The sequence below is a fragment of the Macaca nemestrina genome, chromosome 7, assembly GCF_043159975.1.
Source record: "Macaca nemestrina isolate mMacNem1 chromosome 7, mMacNem.hap1, whole genome shotgun sequence".
Taxonomy (NCBI): domain Eukaryota; kingdom Metazoa; phylum Chordata; class Mammalia; order Primates; family Cercopithecidae; genus Macaca; species Macaca nemestrina.
The window spans coordinates 86,381,923-86,404,426 of NC_092131.1; the positions used below are offsets into that span (position 1 = coordinate 86,381,923).

At 37.2% G+C, this 22,504-nt stretch overlaps 1 gene segment (V, D, J or C); it reads right to left on the reverse strand.

The window, feature by feature from the left end:
* Positions 1–14,198: 14,198 nt before the first annotated feature.
* LOC139364344 (T cell receptor alpha variable 24-like) lies at positions 14,199–17,750 on the reverse strand. The segment is given in 2 exon segments: positions 14,199–17,327; positions 17,466–17,750. Coding segments are annotated over 2 exon segments (414 nt in total).
* Between the last annotated feature and the right edge of the window lie 4,754 nt (positions 17,751–22,504).

Sequence of the window (22,504 nt, forward strand, 5' to 3'; positions counted from 1 at the left end):
GAAGTGATGTGCTCAGGGGGAAAATAAGCATTAGTAACATTGACACTGAAAGCTAAATCTCCCCAAACTCGGGTTTTCTACAGAGGTCCCTGGAATCATGTATTGACTGTTGTCTAAGTAGACATTTCTCAGTGCATCTGTTCTTGATATAGTGACTAGTGACATAAATGGTGCTGGCTCTCATCCGCCTTAAACTCTCTGGCCTTAATGTTCATTTCCTAATTTCTATGCTCATGCTTATGGCTACTGTGTGCACCAAGGACACTGAGGCAGAAGAAAAAGAGACCAGGAAAAGCAAACAAGGTTGGGGGCGGGGGTGGTAACAATAGGTAAAGGAAAGGAAGAAAAAGGTGCAGGGTATAGGGGAGATAGGAAATGATTAGGGAAGTGAAACTTGGAGAAAGCAGTGTTAAGGGAGGTGCTCTGAGAAGACAGCACATCGGTGTAAGGGTCCCTGAACTCTTGAAGCCATAACACACTTAATAAGAGATCATAAAGTACAATTTGTGTAAAGAGGATAAAAGTGTATCTTTGTTTCCTGTTTTCTGTGGAACTTGAGTGGAAAACATAAGCTTAGTGTCCCCTCTCCAAGAAAGAAACCTAAGTTTTAAGGTGAAGCAGCCCCCTCTTGTGACTGACTGAATGAATGAACTGTGTAGCTATAATCAGGCAAAAAGTCAGCCAGCAATCTTCTGACTCTTTTATCAGGTTTGAAGGTAGATACTTAGTTTTAACACCTCTGTACTCATCTTTGTTTTATCAGTCCTCTAACACTCCAAGAAAGGTTTTAACTATTTTTAAAATTACTTTGTTATTTCAATAATATCCCCATTATAATTCTTAATTGCTGACGTGGAGTTCATTTCTCTTTTGTTTCTAATCATCCCATAATTAAAGGCTGGTTCAAAAGCCCATACGATTCAATGCTTATAAGACATATTGGCACAGAATAGCACTCAATAATTACTTGTTTCGTGAATGCATAGATGAGTCATAATTGACAAATTTACTGAACTTATGCTAAACAAATCTTTAAATTATTCTATATTCACTCTTTCAGCTATCTGGAATACATTTTGCAACAAAGACTACAATGGGGTAAACATAGGGTCAGATTTGTAGGCAAAAATTCAACGATAGACAATAAATTTCTCCAACATGGGTGTGAAAAATCAAGCTACAAAGACATGGAGTAAAAGTCTTAGTAATAATATCCCATTCATTTAAAAAATATTCACTAAGAGCCTACTCTGTACTAGATCATAAAGATGTAAGTTAACAGGACAGTACTGCTGAAAATATAAGAAGAAATAGACAATTACTTAAAGTAGGGAGGACTATATCATGTTGTTATATTAACAAAGGGAGAAGAAAAGTAATTAACACAATTTCCTTTTTTTGCTTTTGGTTTGATCACCTTTATTTTTTAGAAGACAATTGAGGCTACTAACAGGTGATATTTTTAATGGTATTGAAAATCATTAAGTATTTTGCATAGCTCTAAAGAATAAAAAATATATTTGTCCAAGCTATTGAGTATTTGCAGAGTGTCTTACATTTTAGAAGATTATATGATCTCTAAGATCATAACGGGTAAGGTTTTCTCCTCCTTTGCTTGATGAAAAACCAAAATAATGGGTTCAACCTATTTTAAACTTCTTTATCATTTACCACCATAAAATATACACAAATCTATTATTAAAATTTTAAATTTGTCAAAAGTTACACACACATGAGAATCTGATACAAGGCCAATACCCCCAACATGATGAATACTCTCAACAATCTAGACATGTAGAAAAGATTCCTTAATCTGATAAAGAGTATCTATAAAAATATCCAAAGCTAACATTGTAATTAATGGTAAAATACTGAACATTTTTTCTCTGAGTTTAGGAAGAAGATACATTATCACACTTCCATTTATTATCACATTGGAATAACTGGCATCAAGTCAGGAAAAAAATAAAATGCATAAAGTCGGGAAAGGAATAAGTAAAACTACTTCTTCATAGATAACATAATTTGAATATAGAAAATTTAAAAGAATCTGTAAAGAAACGACTAGAACGAATGAATGAATTCACAGTCATTGAATAAAAAATTCCATTCTATTTCTAGCTTCCAGCTAAAAGCAATTGGAAAATAAAATAAAAATGCCATTTACAATGAAATAAGCAAATGAATGAATTTAATTAAGGATATGAAAGTTCATTAAAATGAAAATTATAAAACATTAATAAAAGGAATTAGGGAGGACCTAAATAAATGGAGGGCTATATTTATAAATCTAAGGAATCCATATGTTAAATTATCAGTTTTCTCAACCTTATCATAAACTCAGCAAATCTGAATCAAATTACCAGAAACTTGTTGTGGTAGAAGTTTGAGAATCTGTTTTGCAATTTCTATGGAAATTTAAATCCTATAACAAGTGAGATAACCTAGAAAAAAAAGGTGGGCGATAGCTGGAGGAATTGCATTTCCAGATTTCAAGACTTATGTGAAACCTCAGTAATTAAGAGAAAATGGCCTATTGGTACGAGAATTGTTAAAAAGACAACTTAACAGAATTATGTCCCGAAGTAGATGAACACACGTGTCATGACTTGATTTTCTCCAAAGGTGCCAATGCAATTCAGTGGGGGAAGAAATGGTCTTTTCAATATAAATGCCAAAGTAACTTTAATTATATATATAAACACACACACACAGACACAGACACAGACACAGACACACACACACATATTCCAGATGGGTCAGAAACCTAAATGTGAAGAGTGAAGCTATAAAGTTTTAAAAGAAGACACAGGATTACAACTGTATTATATTAGAAGTGGACAACAGTATTTTTTAAAGTACACAAAAAACCCTAATCATAAAGAAAGAAAAATAAATTACAGTGGAGACTGCAGTTGACCCTTGAACAAGTTTGGATGGTATGGGTCCACCTATATGCGAACTTTTTTTCAACAAATATTTTGGAAAAATTTTTGGAGATTTGCAACAAGTTGAAAAATCTTGCAAACACACAATGTAGTCTAAAAATATCAATAAAATTAAGAAAAAGATATGTCATGAATGTGTAAAATGCATGTAAATACTAGTCTACCTTATCACTTACTACTTAAAACATACACAAATTTATTATAAAAATTTTTAATGTATCAAAACTTAAGCACACAAACACAGACCGTATGTGGTGGCACTTGGAGTCTGGAGAAATGCACACAAACTTAATTTTATGCAGTATTAAATCACAACTGCATAAAATTAACTATAATACATACTGTACTACTGTAATAATTTTGTAGCCACCTTCTGTTGTTATTGCAGTGAGCTCAAGTTTGTGAATATCGACTTAAAATGCAATGCTAATTATCTCCACATGAGCAGTTCATCTCTCCAGCCACTTGTCCATTGTAGTAAAAGTCATCTCTCACAGTTCTCACATACTTTTCACTGTGTTTAGTGCAATAGTGTAAACCTTGAATAACACCATGGGATCCATGCAAAATTCCACCAGTGATGTTGGATGTGCGCAAAAGAAGCAGAGAAAAGTCATGACCTTACAAGAAAAAACTTAATTGCTTGACATTAAGCTGCAGCTGCAGTTGCAGTTGCCTGCAATTTCAGACAGATGATTCATCTTGTAAACAGACTACATAAACTTACAGAACTGCTATGTACAGTATGGTACTGTAAACGTATTTTTTCTTCCTTATGATTCTCTTAATATCATTTACTTTTCTCTAGCTTGCTTTATTGTAAGAACATGGTGTATAATCCATATAACATACAAACTATGTGTTAATTGACTGTTTATGTTGTCAGTAAGGCAGCACGTCATCAGTAGTTAAGTTTTGGGGGAGCCAAAAGTTGTATACAAATTTTTGAATGCATGGGTTTGGTGCCCCAAACCCTTGTGTTTTTCAAGACTCATCTGTACATAAGGACCCAGAAGTTCAACCCCCACCTGGCAGTTTGATGATCCTCCCTGCCCTCTGATGTCAATGAAGCTGAATGGGGACACTGGATTCTATCTCTACCAGGTAGTTCCCCTTCCCCTGCTGGTGTGGCATCAGAGAAAGGAGATAAAACAAAAAATTTAAATAAGATCCAGAGTTTCAAACACAATACTTAAATGTTCAGATTTCAATAAAAGAAATGCACTCAATATACTCAGAACCAAGAAGATCTCAAACAGAATTTTAAAGAGACAATCAATAGGTGCCAACCCTGAACTGAAAGTCATGGTAAAATTACCTGATAAAGATGTGAAAGCAGCCATGATGAAAATGTTTCGAAGAGCAACTACAAACATGCTTGAAACAAATGAAAAAACAGAAAGCTTCAGGAGGAAATAGAAAGTCTAAGTAAAGAAGTAAAATACATAAAAAAGAACCAAGATATCAAATGGAAATTTTAGAACTTAAAAATATAGCTGAAATAAAAAGTCCACCAGATGGGCTCAATAGCAAAATGGAGGGGATAGAGAAAATTATTAGTGAACTGGAAGATAGAACAAAAGAAATTACTCAATCTAAATAACAAAGGGAAAATAGAATGATTTTTAAAAAATGAACCAAGCCTCAGGGAATTGCAGGTTTCTAACAAAATATCTAACATTCCTTTCATGATAGTACTAAAAAAGAAAGGGGGTAGGACTGAAAAAGTATCAAAGAAGTAAAAGCCAAAAACTTCTCAAATTTGGCAAGACACAAAATATAGCAGAATACTGAGTTTAAAACGTCAGTCCCTAAAGGTCATTTATACAACATATATGAAATCTCAAAATTATAACGATGAAGGATAGATTAATAGTTCCCAGGGATGAAGGAGGGGTAGGAGCAGAGAGGAAATTAATATGACTACAAAAGGACTACAGAAAGCACCCTTGTGGTGATAGAAATGTTCCATGCCTTGACTGAGTCAGCGTCAATATCCTGGTTGTGATCTTGTACTATAGTTTTACGCCACTGGAGTAAACTGAGTAAAGGATACATATGACCTGCCTTAATTTTTAAAAATATATGTGAATTTATAATAATCTCAAAATTTTAAGTTTAATAATGCATGTCAACAATATTAAGTACTAGCAAGGTTATGGAGAATTGAAACTCTTTTCCATAATGATATAACCTCAAAAACGGCTTGGAAGTTTCTAATAAGGTAAAGATATGCCTGTTCTATGGCCCAGGGATTCTACTACAACAATAAAACTTACATAAGAATGTTCAACAGTTTCACATGTTCACAAAAAGACTTACATAAGAACATTTATAGCAGTTGTATTCATCATGGCCCCAAACTCGAAACAACACAAATTTCTATTACCAAAGAAATACATAAACAATATTGCATATTCATATAATGGAACAGTGTTCAACATAAGAAACACATAAAAATGTAATGTATGATTTCATTAATATGAAATTCAAGAGAAAGCAAAACTAAGCTAAGGCAATAGAAATCAGAATAGTGGTTATCTCTAGGGGTAGGTATTGAGTGAAAAGAGGAATGAAATAATGCCTGGGTTGGTGGAAATATTCTGCATCTTGATTGGTGGAGGATTATTACATGGGGATGTGCATAACTAAACATTCACAAACATTTGATGAATGTTAGTGCACTTTACTGTATGTGTATTATGCCTCAATACAAAAACCAAAGAGATATACTGATGGAACTAAATATGGTGACAACACAAATACTGTATCTTTCCTAATATCAAGACCACCTAGGTTTCCCAGACATTTCTTATCTATTTTGCTGAAGGTCTTTCAGGCTTTTGAATCAATTTGAATAAAGTAACCACAGGCTTGTGCTTTACTGTTGGGCATCAGAAAGCACTCAAGTCTCCTAATAATTTTATTTATTTATGTATCAAACTATACCTATGAATGTTATAAAAAACATGAGTTCAACCCCACTGGGTCTGCATAGATTTCTCCCTTCATTATTTATTACTTTTCCCAACAGTGAGAAATCTGGCTATCATGATTCATGATCTATTATATGTTTTACCTATACACATTTGTTCAATCCAAATGCTTGCATAAATTAGTTGAAGAATTGCTAACCCATATCCCTTGAGAAATAAATTTATTACCTACAGAATGGTATTTGTGTGCCATTCTTTTGCCTTTAGTCTTACAGTATCTACTCAAAATACTGTTTTCAAAAATTATTTAGGTTAGTTATTTTCTTCCACATTAAAGACAGTGTCACTGTGTTTACATTATTCACTATAATATTGTTGGATGCATTTGTTACAGTTTCTATTTCTTTTGGGGTTCCACTCACATTCTAGTTATCTTACACAGTAAGATTTACTTTCTGTGGTATACAGGTCTATGGTACAGTTCTCACTAACCCTTTGATCTGTTTCCTATCTTTATAGTTTTGCTTCTACTCATATGTATTAATAATATAAATAAACTCACACAATATGTAGTCCTTTGGACTTAGTTTCTTTTATTTACCAAGACGCATTGAAGATTCATCCATGTTCTTGCATGAGTCAATATTTCATTTCTTTTTATTGCTGAGTAGTACTCAGTCATATGGATGAACCACAATGTGTTTAACCCTTCTCCAGTTGAAGGACATCTGGTCGTTCCCAGGTTTCAGTAATTATGAATTAAGCTTCTGTAAACATTCACATGGACATTTTTATGTGAACATAACCTTTATTTCTCTTGTCTAAATACGCAGGAGAGAGATTGATGAATCATATTGTAAGTGAAGTTTAACTTTATAAGAACTGCCAACCTGTTTTACAAAGTGCGGAGCATTTCTCTTTCCTATCACCAATGGATGAGAGTTCCAGTTGATGTGTAGCCTAACCAGTACTTGATATTGTTATATATTTGAACTTTATCCATTCTTACAGGTGAGTAGATGTAAGTTACTTAATATCTTGAGGTTTCAGTTTCTTTCTTTATAAGTTGGAAATTATAATACCTGCTTCATAAAGCAGTATTATCCTTACTTGTTTTTAATCTTGTCTCCTGTGAGTGAGCAAGAAAAGCAGAGATGTGGACTAATGGACCCCATCATTGTAAAGGATAGAGAATCACTCTAATCACTCTAGACAGCATGGAGATACAGATTGGATGTGACAAAAGAAAGAAAGAAAGAAGAATAGAAAGAAGAAAGAAAGAAAGAAAGAAAGAAAGAAAGAAAGAAAGAAAGAAAGAAAGAAAGAAAGAAAGAAAGAAAGATAAAAAGGAAGAAAAGCATGATTAATGCCTTCTGAAGGAGGTTTTTTATTTTATTTTATTTTTATTTCTTATTTTTATTTTTTTGAGACAGAGTTTCACTCTGTCACTCAGGCTGGAGTGCAGTGGCGTGATCTATGCTCACTGCAACCTTGAAGGAGGTCTTTTAAGCAGATTCTACAGATGTGTTTTTGTACAGTAGTCAGGTGCAGTCTTTGTGAAAACCTTCCAAAAAATCCTATGAAGAAAGGGTTTTGGAGGAACAAGCCAAACATTTCAATTTGACACTAGAGTCAAATTGAAATTGTCAGTCCACCCCTTGTTTCTGAACATGGTGTCTCCCAGACAGAAAATATTGGAGAATCAGAGGATGAGAGCCCCTCATGTGTGCTTAATAAATGATACACTGGGAATAAAAGAGAAACAATCAGTGAAGGAAACCAAGAAATATCGGACCATACTCTCCTGAAATTTGGTAGAGAATCAAAATGAGATCCTAATTATACTGGTAAGGCGGTGTGTGTGTGTGTGTGTGTTTTCCTTCTTATGTGAATCATCTCTGGCAGCTGTTTTGATGGATGAAATCATTCCTCTCCTGGCAGTAAAGGTCATTTTTTGATCTTTCCAGAATTATTTATGAGGTCTTTTATAATTCATGTCTATTTTCAAGTGCTTGTGATTTTGTTGATTAGTATTATGTTTTACTTTGGCATGATTGTAGCAGAAACACACAGAAAATGTATGAAAGGAAAAAGAGAAAAGAAGGAAAACTTCTTGGGAGAAAGACCCACCTGCCCCCCACCCCCAATAAAAAGTAATAATTTGAGAGGATCAGTGTGCAAAAGGGCCAAGGCTATGATAGAAGAGGAGAAAATAATTTTTACAATAATTTTAACATAACTGTTTTTGGCACAACTCTGAAATAGCCTTGGAAATGTTATAATGGATGAAAACAACTATTAAATAATTATAGTGCTCTTAGAAATTAACCTAAACGTGTGTGTGCTCCCAGCCATATTTTTCTATATACATGTTATTTTGTTTTATAAGTGTCATACTACTATTTTGTATTTGACTTTGTTCATTCGATAAATTAAATTAACTCTTATGTCACAACATTTTCATCACAACAATTTTATGGCTACAAAATGTTTTATTAGAAAGGTGCAAAAACTTTATTTGACCATTTAGCTGACCAATATCACTTGATTTTAATGTTTAAACTCTCCAATACAGTTGTATTTTTTATCCTCTCTTTCCCAGGAGAAAAATCTTTGTTAAGTACTGAGAAATAAAGTAATTAATCAAATCAGTGAACACACTTTGAAATCTGTGGCTAACTGTTCCCCGTAGTTAGACCAATGAACATGGCTACCAGAACTTGAATCATCAGCTTCATCTGGGCTTGGGGAATATAACTGCAGTCAGAAGAGTGAAAAAGAGACCATGCCTACATCTCTTCATGGGTCACCTTCTAGTTTCGTCTAAACTCCTCATTTTAAAAAGAGCTGTCTTCACTCAGTTCTCTGGAAAGGTGGTTACCGCACGCATAATCTTTATGCTATGTTGGACTGCATTGCATTAAAGCAGATGAGTTTTACAGAGGTGACTCTTCAGGGAGTTGGTCGTAAACTTCTTTTAAGTTTCGTGTACGTAATGAAAATTGTTTAATTTTCAAATCTTCCACAATACAATTGAGCTAAAACCTTAAAGAAACTGCTTGGAAACCTCTGCTACCACCCAAACAGGGGTCCCAAACCCCCGGCGGCGGGGAATCCCTAACCTTCTGTGGCCTGTTAGGAACCTGGCCGCAGAGCAGGAAGTGAGCGGCAGGTGAGCATTATTGCCTGAGATTCGCCCCCTGTGAGATCAGCAAAGGCATTAGATTCTCACAGGAGCCCGAACCCTATTGTGAACTGCGCATGCGAGGGATCTAGGCTGCTCGCTCCTTATGAGAATCTAACTAATGCCTGATGATCTGAGGTAAACAGTTTCCCTCACGGTTAGGGGGATTCCTAAACCATTCCCCACCCTGCTCCGTGGAAAAATTGTCTTCAACAAAACTGGTCCCTGGTGCCAAAAATGTTGGGGACCACTGCACTGAAAGATGAACTCAGACTTTTTATATAAATATCTGTATCACAATTTGTTAAAATCCAACGATTCTTCCTAAGACAATTCGAATTCTTTGAGACACCTGTGTAGAAGAAAACCGGTAGTTAAGTTTGAGGAAATAAAACTGCTAAACGCTTCCAGGTCTTAACAGAGTGATTTTCTATATGCATTCCTGCTGCCTTCGGGAGGAGTTGCTCCATATCCTCACAGACATTGTGACTTTGGCTTTCTCTGGCTCCTGCTCTTTGGGGAGAGTAGGATGATCTGCTCCTGAAGACCCAGGGCAAGATTTGGAGACAGGCAGCAGGTGCTTGGGGAGCACTGTGCCCTGCGCAGAAGTAGGTTCCTACATCTGTAGTCTGGGTGGCTGTGATGTGCAGGGAGCTGTTCTTTTTTGCTTCTCCAGACTGAAATGTCAGTCTTTTCTGCTTCTTCACTTCTCCACTCTTCACTAACATTATCAAAAAAACAGGATGTCCCCCAGGCCTTTGCTTATACCACTGTATATTGTTTAAAGTAGTTGAGAAATTGCAGTACGTGGTGAAGTCCTCTCCTTCTTGTACATGCTGGTGCTGAGGAATTTGCATTATTTGTTGTCCATTCACCTCTGTTTAGAAAGACAATGGGAAGCATCACATAAAATCAGAGTAAATATTTAGTCCCTGAGCTACGCGGGTCTCTCTCACTTCTCTTTTCTCTTTTTCCCTTTCTGTCCATGTTTCCCTTCCCGTCTCCCTCAACTTTTATTCTTTCTGTCTCTTTCTCTCTGTTTCTCTCCCTTTCTCTTAATTCTTGTTTTTCAAACGGAAAGTCCATTCCCTGCCTGCAGATACTTCTCTATCCTGTTGTATTTATTCTCTGGAAGCAGTCAGGGGACATCTCAAACTCACGTGACAATTGCATCCATAAGACCAACACTGATGTGATGAGTAGCATCTCCCCCTCCTTCCTCTTCATCCAACTGCTCCTAAATGGGTTGCCTGGTATAAGCTTCTTCCAGATCAACAGAAATAGTTGCGGTCTATTTTGGAAAGCAGATGTGTGCATTTTGGAAAGAAAGGGGAGGTGACTGCAAGTTAAAAAAACCAATCAGACTATTTTGCCCACCCACTTCAGAGGAGAGTCTATGTTTGCCGATGCTGCCCCCTTGTGGCTGGACTCAAACATTGCTCATTTGACAACAGATTCTTGTATCAATAAAGTTGCTTTGTAATATAGGTGGTATGTATGTGTGTCAAGGATTGGAAGGAAAGAGCTTACTGATAGTGACATTGTTCAAGGAGAAATAATTTGCCTCTTAAAATGGAGTCTGTGATTTAAAACTAGGGCATCCAAAGAAAAGAGAAAGTTCGATTTTGTGGCTTCCATCGTCATTAAGAATCACCTTGTGCCATGTAGCACGTGCTTGTAAATGTGTTAATGGGACATATTAGGTCACAGACATTTTAATAAATGTGGGAGACACTTGTGATTTATTGTTAGACAACCCATTACCTCAAAACAGAATATAAGAAATACATATTTCTCTTTTGTCACCCAGATTTCCCTGGTAAACTATCCAATTTAGGAATCATATCTACCAGCCCACTATGTTACTTTTACATATGCCAGCAGTGACGAGGGAAGACATTAATATAATTAGAAAAAAGTCTTATCTAACAGATAATCAATTTCTATAGGAAGGCTTCCATAAACAAAACACTTGGATAAAGTAGCTTTCTGTTCTGATCTGGCTGAGAAACATCTACAATGTGTGGTGGAAAAGGTTAGAAGATAAAAACAGAAAGTAACTTAAAAAAGCTGCGGGCTCCCACAGAACTTCAGCCACACTTATCGCACTGTTTATACCTGTATAACTACTGATGAATTATCTGAGTTAGCCTTTTTGTACCTTGAAGCTGTGAACTGTATCATCTTCAAGAAATGCACTGTCTTATGTGGCAGCTACAAACCACATGAGGATACTTAAATTTAAATTAAATAAAATTTAAAATTTAATTTCTCATGCACACTAGCCACATTTCAAGTGCTCAGTATTCACATGTGGCTAGTGTCTATGCAGATGCAGAACACATTTGCTATCTTTGAAAATTGTATTGGACAGTGCTGCTCTAGAATGTAGGGTCTATGAAAACAATGAATTTTGTCTCTGGTTTGCTGATGGATCACTAGTATAAACCTGATATGTGGTAAGCCCTCAATAAGTATTTGTCTATTATTCACCAACACGTCCTACTCTGATAGCTGGTAAATTGTGGATACTCAGGTTTTCATTAAATGACAAAAAAAGTGTGTTTGTATATATATTGTGTCACAATTTAAACTCAAAATATTCCAAAAAATATTAAAATATTAGAACCATATTCAATACCATATTCAATGGTATCAGTTGACCATGTGCCCTTCTATAAAAACAATCAAGGTTTGGTTGTAGCTATTTAGAAATATTACCTTTAGGAGATACCAGTTTCCTAGGGTTGTCGTAGCCAACAAACTTGGTGACGACAAAAATTTATTTTCTTTACAGCCCTAGAGGCTAGAAGTCTGAAATTCAGGTGTCAGCATGGCCGTGCTCCCTCTAAATGCTCTAGGGGAGAATCCTTCCTCATCTCTTCCAGCCTCCGGTGGCTCCAGGCATCCCTTGGAAGTGGCTGCATAACTGCAACTTCTACTGCTGTCTTTAGATGGCCTTCTCATCTGTGTGCTTCCTTTTTTTTTTTTTTTTTTTTTTTCCTGAGACAGAGTCTCACTCTGTTACCCAGGCTGGAGTGCAATGGCTCACTGCAACCTCCGCCTCTCAGTTCCAAGCGATTCTCCTGCCTCAGCCTCCTGAGTAGTTGTGATTACAGATGTGCACCACCATGCCTGGCTAATTTTTGTATTTTCAGTAAACACAGAGTTTCACCATGTTGGCAAGGCTAATCTCGAACTCCTGACCTCAGGTGATTCGCCCGCCTCGGCCTCCCAAAGTGCTGTGATTACAGACATGAACCAACGTGCCTGGCTTCATCTGTGTGTTTCTTAAAAGAACAGTTGTCATTAGATTTAGGGTCTACCTGAATAATCCAGGGTGATCTTATCTTAATATTCTTAACTCAATTACATTTGCAAAGACCCTTTTTCAAATAAGCCCACATTCACTATTTCTAGGGATTAGGACATGGACGTATCTTCTGTCATCATTCAACCCACTGCAAGAAATCTAATGTCTTTAAAGTGTTGCCGTGTAAATGTATTAACGGCGGAAATCTCAACAATTTATATAGGGTAAAAAGTGAATCAAAATCTGAATTACTGCATGAAATGGAAACAGACCAAGAAGCAGTTTTAGGATGTGCTGAAAAATGACAAATCTCGTGAATTAAGATAAATTTTTGAAATGCATGCCACTGGGATGCTTTTTTCCTCCTTAGGAATACTGGATTTGGATCTCAAAATGAAGACAAAGTTAACAATTTTAAGGCCATAAGAACTCCTTCCCCATTCAAGAAGAGCAAGGAGTGTGGAAGGAGCACCTGTGGGGGCTTTAGAAATCCTCTTCCCTTCATCCAGGGCGGCAGCACTGGTGCAGTTTACGTAGGAGATGTAAACCAAGACAGAGGAATCTCGCCCAGGTCAAGCTTGCCCTTTCCCAACTAGCAGCATGGCCTCTCTTGGAGCCTCTCTCTAGATCTTATGGTTGGAAGTGGAAATTTACTAAAGGAAGAGAAGGGAAGCTGGCCATGCATTGGTTCAAGGAGTAAAAGAAATCTCTGCACTTTTAGACGGAATCTCTGCATTTCCTTGCAGGAAACATTTCCATTGAATATAAACATCTGATAGCTCTCAGTGGCAAATATTTTTGTCAAAACAGTTGTAAGAGAGGATCAGATTAAAAAATATTTATAATAAGATGTTACAAGTGTTATTCTATGAAATCTCAGATAAAAAATTAAAAATGCTGCCTGAATTGGGCCATAAAAGGTGAGTAGACCTGTGTGCATATTACAATGGGAAAAATATATTCTAGGAAAAGAAAACAGATTTAGGAAAGCCATTAATATTCACATAAAGGGTTAGAATTTAAATATGCATATCATGTAAAAATATATTACATATATGAGAGAAGGATGGAAGATTAAAATAGAAGGTAAACGGGATTCTGTAGATGGCCTTGTATTTTTATTTTTTTTTATTTTTTTTTGAGACGGAGTCTTGCTCTGTCACCCAGGCTGAAGTGCAGTAGCATGATCTCAGCTCACTGCAAGCTCCACCTCCTGGGTTCAAGCAATTCTCCTGCCTCAGCTTCTCGAGTAGCTGGGATTACAGAAGCACGCCACCACGCCTGGCTAATTTTTGTATTTTTAGTAGAGACAGGGTTTCACCATGTTGGACAGGCTGGTCTCGAACTCCTGACCTCAGGTGATCCGCCTGTCTCAGCCTCACAAAGTGCTGGGATTACAGATACGAGCCATCACACCTGACAAGCCTTGTATGTTTTAGTATAGAGTTTCAACTTTATAACTTCTAATGGTTCCTCATTATCCACAGGGAGGCAGGAAATGATCTTATTAGATACATTTTATAATGACTCTAGCTGCCATGTAGAAGTTAGATTCAAAGAGTTGAGACTAGAGGCAGAAAGACAATTAGGAAGCCATTGTAATCATCCAAGTGAGAGATGCTGAATGCCTGAATTAGGAAAGCAGTAAGTAATATAGAAATAAAGAAACGGATATGAGCAGTATTTGGAAGTTCAAACTGACATGACCTTGACAGTTACTGGACTATCAAGGTCGTGTGTTATGTTTCATTAGGACTCTGATACGTATCTGGCATAGGAGCATGTTTACTTAGTTAGCTCTTGTGGGAGTTAGTATCCAAAGATACCCCCAAAATCCTGCTTCTGATATTCATGCCCTTGTGTAGTTCCCTTCCATGTCGAGTCTGGGCTGGCTCCATGACTCAGTTTTAATTATATTTACAGAGGCCCCTTTTCCAAGTAACGTCACATTCATGGTTCTTATGTGTGCATGAGAATGCAGTAGAAATAATATTGTGGCAGTTCTGGCCTAAACATTAAAAATGCCTGGCACCTTCCACTTTTGTGATATTGGAAGCCCTGAGCCACCAGGTAAGTTGTACCCTAGAGAGATCTTGAGGAGAAACCACATGCAGAGGCCATGTGTAATGAAAGCCCTGAGAATAGTTGGGATGAGAGATGAGCCCAGCCTTCCACATTCCCACCAAAGCTCCAGATACGGCAGTGAGCTCCAGGGGTTCTAGTCAGGCAAGCCCCCAGAGGACCCTAGCTGCAGTCAACATCACAAGGAGCAGAAGTGTCGTGAGATAGTACAATGGCACTTGCTTAAGTGAGTTGTAGACTAGTTTGTTATTCAGCAAGCCACAAAAGCTCTGGAGTGCAATGAAAAATAGTCTTTTGGAGAACTTGTGAGAAATCAACAATAAAAATGTATGCTTCCTCTGTCTGATCTCTGCTAGTCTCTAATAGCTTGACCTGAAGCATCTGCCGGTTTCACCAAACTTCTTTTCAAAAGCCATCCTTGTGCTTCTGCACTGGCACAGAAGACGTGGTGGCAATGATCAGAGGTAACAAGAGCTCTGTGCTACCACAGCACAGGAGCACGTGGCTGATTGCTCAGGTTGAGGCCCTGCAATCAACAGAGATCTGTGTCTCTCATTTAACATGATTTTTATATTTCACTCACTCTTCTCATTCCACGTGGCTAAACTAACAAAATTTACAAGAACATGCCTGTCTGTGTCTCTACAAATAATCAGAATTTAACACATTATTTTCAATTTCAGATCAGTTTTGGAATCCAAAGAGACTGAAAATTTTGGTTCATGTTTATTTGGTTACATACAGCTTTCATAAAGATAGGGATATTTTTGTAAGGACCGTGCACTACAGATTTACATTTTTCTTGATGGTGTGGGTGGGAAGATCTCTATCTCATCGTGGTTTAAGGCAGGCAGAGTTCTCAAGGAACCTGGAGTCACAGGCTGGTTTCAAGTAGCGTCATTCCACACTGAAGTGTGGTATGAATGTAATTAATTTGTATGCGTGCTTTGACATGCAGGAGACTGTGAGGCATTGTGTTGCAGGCACACACAAATGAGTCAGACGTTCATCTTCTATTTTACCCAAGCCTTTTGATTCTACCAATTTAGAGTTAGTTCAAGCCTCAAGATCATTGCTGGAGATATTAGAAATTCTTCCATTGATCTTTATGCCATTAATAATGGAGAGATGGTTTGGGAACTGGTTTCCACTACCAGCTGGAACAGTGGTCAGTCTTCTTTTGTGTAGTTCTTCTCCACCAACACTAGTGTACAATGAACCATAGCTTCTCTGCACTCAGTCCTGTGCTATACCCTTCCGATTCCATATATGTTCAAATAGTATTACAAATTTAGCCACTTCCAATCTGATAGTCAAATAGATTCATTACCACCTTGTGAATAAATTTTGAAAAACTATTTCTCTCTGTATGTATATATCTCTAAAAGGGTCCAGTCTGAAAGATTTGTATACGCTCCATCATTATTCTCAAAATGTATCAGCTTTTTTCCTAAATATGTGATAATAACAACAATGAGATTTTTAAAAAACATAAATCCAGAAAAGAGAGAGAAAGTGCAATAGCAGCATATTAGGAAACTGGACAGGAGCTGGATAAATAATTATTAATGTAGACGTTCAGAGAAAGTAGAAATTCTAGCTTTTAGATGAGGAAGCCCAGAAACAAGTTACTTCATCTTAACAACCCCCAAGAAAGCTCGGAATTATATGCCTCTAGAGTACCAATGGGACCTTAAACTGGTGGGTTGTTTGGAAACCTGCAAAAGGAGCAGAGCACCAAACACTCAGCCTGCTGAATACACCTGGAAATTACAAATGAAGAGACTTCGATAATAGAGTTCAGTGAGTCTTCCAATATCACAATCGTGGTACAACTGGGGGATACACCACGTTAATAGTGAAGGTCCTTCATCAGTGCTCCTTTATAATATTATGAGTGATATTTAAAAATGAAAATAGCCACATGTGAGAAGAAATAAAAATACAAATGTTCATGTAGGGGGAAAGTTGAACTAAAGCAAAACCAAAATCCCCAATGGACTAAAGGAGGCAGCATCACCTGTTCTGGTATTAAACATGCATATTTCCATGCCAGGTGTGTGAGGAAGGGGCATGCCGACATGCTCCTTTTGTGCTGTGATAAAATATAATAGAAGAACTCGTTTTCAGGACATAGCAACAATGAGGGGATAAATGTTACTGTTATTTACCCAGATTGTTTTAGATAGATTTGAGTAACTATTGGGTTCTTTCAGAATCATGCCAAAAGAGCAGGCAATGGGTCTGACTCCATGACATGGTTAATGTGTTGTTGGGAGCTGGGGTTAGTATTGTTTAGTAACAGCTCAGTTACCAGGTCATGTGTTACGCTTCATTAGCACTCTGACATCTGTCTGTCATAAGGAATATGTTTACTTAATTAGCTCTTGTGGTAGTTAGCTATGATCACTAGCATGCTTATTTTTCCATGTTAGCATAATCCTCTTGAAAACAAAAACTGTAATTCAACGGATTTGTCTTTTCCATCCTACTCATGGTTCTTTGTCAATGCTGGTAATAGTGCAACACCAGACACAGGTTTGCGTATGGGCTGCAGGTGCCTGAACAGCACTGTGCAAAGGCACAGAGGTATGTGGCTGAATCTTCAGGCTGGGATCCTTTGATGTACAAATAGCTGTAACCCTCCTTGGTATTAAGAGTGACACTTACTCGTCCTTTCTTCTTTTCATCCCCATTTAAAGTCATTACAAACAAGGCCTTGGGGATTTTTGCAGTTTCCCATCTGTACCAGTGCAAGGCATAAAAATTGCTGGAAGGGAAGCTGCAGGTGAAGTTGGTGCTGTCTCCCTCCTGAACATGCAGTGACTGGGGACTTTGTTCCACGTTCAGGATGCTGCTCACGCCTGTTTTATTAAGAAGAGTCAGACATAGAAATTGGTCTCTCTAAAGGGTTTGCATTTTCTTCACACATCCCCCAAATAAAACCTAGAGTGTCATCATCACCCCAGACTGAGAAGGTCTCCTGTAACCCCTGGACTTACAGTCAAGATGAAGCCAGAGGATCAGTAATGGGGCTGCCAAAGGATTCTTCTCCATGTTTCCTGCTCACGTACCCTCAGCAGAAGAACGTTTTGCAGTCAAAATCTGTGGAAGTATTCTGCTTCAGAAAACAGGATTCTGCGTCTGGTTGCCTAGCCAATCAGAGACCAGCTCCTCTAAATGTCCTTGAAACACTCTGCCCTATTTTCAGTTTCCTGTGGTTCACAAAGAGGGGTCGAAGCAACTGCTTTCTTCAGGCCAACTTCATAAACTTTGAGGAAATCCCCCATGAGCCTGGAACACAAAGATAATTGACAACCTTTCAGAAGTGCGCTGCCTAACAGTGGACTGCTATTATTCAAATTCAGAGGGAGTTACAAGTGGGATGGCAATTTGTGGCAGGAAAAGCACTTTTCTTTGAATCTTCAAACATTGAAAAACAACTTTTGAATCCCTCTGAAATTATAAATGTGTGCACATCTAAACTACCTTTTTCTTTATGTACATTATTTAACAAGAAAGTCACACAATAGAGACATTACTGTTTCCAATTTACAAACATAAAATAACCCAAAGCTCAAGGAGATTGAATAATTCACTCAAGGAGATTGAATAATTCACTCAAGGTCAATTACCTATATCTGTCTAGCTCTAGACTTTATAATATTTGAAATCTGATATGCCACCTACATTTGTGATGCACCATGAATGTTTTACATGTTAGATATGTTCTAAAAGTAATGGAAGTCTAATTTGTGGATATTCTTTATAATGGCTAAAAAATGAGAACAACCCAAATGTCCATCAGCTGGTGAATGAATAAGCAAAATGCAGCATATTCATACAAGATATGAATGATATTTGACAACAAAAATAAATCAAGAATAAATAAAATAAATAAGCAAAAATGAAATAAATAAAATAAAACATCTAATATGTGCTAAAACACAGATGAGTCTCAAAAATACTGTTTTAAGAAAAAGAAGCCAGCCACAAAATATTACGTATTGAGTGATTCCATTTATATGAAATGTTCAGAAAAGGAATATTGTCTATAAAGATATAAGCTGGTTGCCTGGGGCCAGAGATGGGTTAGAGATTAACTATAGTATGGCGTGAGGGATCTTTCCAGAGTGTTGAAAAGTATTTACAAAGAGATTATGGTAATAGTTTCATAAATCAGTTATTAATTAAAAATCATTGAACCATACATTCAAAATGGATGAATTTATGGAATGTAAACATACTCCAATAAACTTGTTTAAAAGTAAATAAGAATTGTGCTGTCTTGCTTCTGTCACAGTCCAGATATAATGTTAGTTTGATTCAATATACATGTAGTTTTTAAACAGTAATTTTTGTGCTTTGAATTTTCCTAGGAGCTCTGAGGAATTAAAAATTACAAAGCTATAGCCTCATCTAGGGGAGAGGAAAAGAAAGAAAAAAAATTACAAAGCAACATTCCCTGTTCGCTGTGAGCCCAAAATATAATTGGAGAAATAAGATACATCCAAGGGAAATTTACTAGTATAAGAGAGCATTAATTAATTTTTTCAGAATATAAATTCAACCTCTAGGTATTTTGTGTATGAAGTGCCTTTAAAACCTTTCCAGTGAACAACTGAAATAAGCAAAGGAAACAGCATGGGGTTTGTACTAATATCAGGGGACAGCACTGTCCACATACATTTAAATCATGTTCTAAAAAATTAGAACAGGATTAAAAAGCATCTCAATGGTTAACTTCTAGCTTTCCTTCCCAGGAAAGGAGATAAAGGTATGGGTAGTAAAGGAAATCCTGGAAGCCTCAATAATGACTCCCAGTTCAGAAGCATGAGGACTAGAGTTAGGGATGGCTGCTAGACAAAAAAGTCATTCTTTTTTTTTTTTTTTTAAATTATACTTTACGTTCTGGGGTACATGTGCAGAATGTGCAGTTTTGTTACATAGGTATACACATGCCCTGGTGACGTCAACCCGTCACCTACATTAGGTATTTCTCCTAATGTTATCCCTCCCCTAGTCCCCCACCCCCTGACAGACCCCAGAGTGCGATGTTCCCCTCCCTGTGTCCATGTGTTCTCATTGTTCAACTCCCACTTATGAGTGTGAGCATGCAGTGTTTGGTTTTCTGGTCTTGTGATAGTTTGCTGAGAATGATAGTGTCAAGCTTCATTCATGTCCCTGCCGAGGACATAAACTCATTCTTTTTTGTGGCTGCATAGTATTCCATGGTGTATATGTGCCACATTTTCTTAATCCAGTCTATCACTGATGGACATTTGGGTTGGCTCCAAGTCTTTGCTGTAGACAAACAAGACATTCTAATCAAGGTAGTTTCTTCTCCAGATCACAGCATTCAGATAACTTCATCTCAGGAGAGTGAAGGCATGGCCACAATCACTCAGAAAGCCTACATGCTGTGGAGCTCATTTCTGGGGAGAATACTGATCCACTGATAAATTCACCCACATGTTGGAGGAGCAGTGTCCAGACCAAGAAGGACATACGTCTAACGGCAGCGAGAATTCCTCTATCTATAATAGTAGGACAGACTCCTACAAGGTAGAGCCACACATTTGACCTGAAGTAAAGGCCAAGCCTGTTGGCAACTAAATATGGCCTTACAGGGAAAGTAAACAGTGAGATTCTCTTTCTGGAAGAGTGCATGATCCTAGTTTCCTTCCTCCCCACTTTGGCCGCAGGACAACTCAACTAATATCAATCTTTATCATTCTTAACAGCCTAATATATCAAGGGAGGATTCTAAATGCACTCACCCTGATAGTAAAGGGAAACAAGGTTATTTGCTTTCTCTGTTTTGAGCAAATAGTAGGCCTGTATATCTACTCTTATGCAAGGAGTGTGCGTGTGTGCACAGAATTTTTTAAAATATAAAAATATATACATATACATAAGTCTTCATGAAAAACTTTTGCAACATAAAAGATAAGATGCACGCATTACAGAGAAAAGTGCCTCAACATTTTTTCCACCTCATCTCCCCAGTGAGTAAAGTGAGGGATTGATAGATAAAATTTTTAGTAAGATTATTTATTAATTCCCGCAAAGTGTAAAAATAAACCAATGTAGATAAACCAAAGCTAGTATTCAACTATTTAGCACTTACATACTTAAATATTACATTAAGAAAGTTATGGGATAGAAATCTTGACAATTCTGGATATATAACACAAATATAAATCCAGCTTAAACTTGTATATTAATATTTGATTTGCATGGACTCTGGACATAATTTTACCTTTTGTGCATTCATTCAACAAACATATATTGACAGTGTCTCCAGTGTGCTAGGCATTGTTTCAGGCATGGAGAACATGGTAGTGAAGAGATAGAAAAGGGGCTAGAGTGCAGGGAGAAGAAATTAAATAAATGAGTTTTTACAAAATAAGATAATTCTATACAGTGATAAGCTCTATAAAGACAGTATAACACTGTAATGAGTTAGAGAGTTATTCTTGGGTTGAGAAAAGAAATCTGCTCTAAATAAGGTATGCAGGGAAGGCTCAACTCTGACACTTTGTGATGCTAGGCAAGACATTTAATCTCTCTCATATTCAATTTCCTTTTCTGTAAGTCACCAGTAGCTTTTTGTTGGTACTGGCCTAAGCATTGGCATTTGTCATTTTATTTATTTCTCAAAATAACCCTTTGTAGTAAGTACTATCGATATCCACATTGTAGGGATAAGGAAATTGAAGCATTAAAGTTATTAAGTAATTTGCTTAAGATAATTCAACCAATGAGTGGTAGGTCCAGAAATCCAATCCAAGCCTATGTAATGGTTATGCCATTACATTGTAAGTAATGGAAAAAACAGAAATTACTTGTACACCAACTGAATAATCATCTAGTTCGATCATTTCTGTACCTTAGGCACCCAACCAGATGCATTCAATATAGAAAATATTGGGGGATTGGGAGGCACCATCTGAAATTGCAGTGCAGTCTATCTACAAGATAAAATTCAGTATTTTTCTGAGGGGCATTTTGCAATTTGTATAGCATATTTTATGTACTATAATAAATATCCATGTTCTATCACGTTTCTTACTGTTAGCAGGAAATCAGTCGCATTATGGTGCTGTATTGGGAGGTTGGGAGGTATATGATAACACGGAGAGAGCATGCTATACAGTGTTCCCTACAATGGCTTATTTTTATCCATCATTGACTCTTGTTCTCGCTTCTTAGGATATTTCTATATTACAGTAAAGGACAGAGCAGTAGACAAACTCTCACTTCATAGAGAAAAACTTCCCACCTTGTGCAATAATGCCAACCTTTGTTGCCAAGGTATTCTATTAGCCTAAACCAGCCCATATATCATATTTGCCACTTTGAAATCAATCACCCTCACATATTCAGGGAAAAAGATTTTTAAAATGAAATAAAAAAAAAATCACAGCCAGTCCTGCTGAATCCTGTCTCACATGATCACTACAATGGGAAGGTTACTGACATTGGTTCAGAAATGTTAGCTCCTGTTGCAACCAGGCTTCACCACAGCTTAGCCCATGAACACTGGAGGGCAGCAGGGAGGCCACGTAAACCTCACCAAACAGTTTAGCGGGACACCAGGTGGCAGTGCTTCAGAACTTGGTGCTTTAGTTCTCAACGCGTGGAATATGCTAGAGTCTGATTCTCAAAGAAGGAAAATATAATAGAAAGATTTCGATAAACGCTTCACAAAGTGGCGACTTTTGCGTAAAGACGTAGAGGAGTTCAGAGGTACACCATGAAGTCTGGTGGGGGTATAACATTGCAGGCATAGTGGGCAAAGGCCTTGATATGGAAGCCCATTTGGAGTGTTTAAGGAATAGTATCTCATCTTTCCCTCTACCCTCTTGCGCTTCATAGCACACTACTGTAGAAGAGACTCACTGAGACATTCAGCACTCTTAAATGCTTAGTCGATTATTTCCTCCATCTGTTGATCCTGAGGCAATTTGTGCCTAGGTTTGGCATCTTGTCATCCTCACTGAGAAAGCCAATGCTGCTGCTTTGGGGCTGTTTGCTT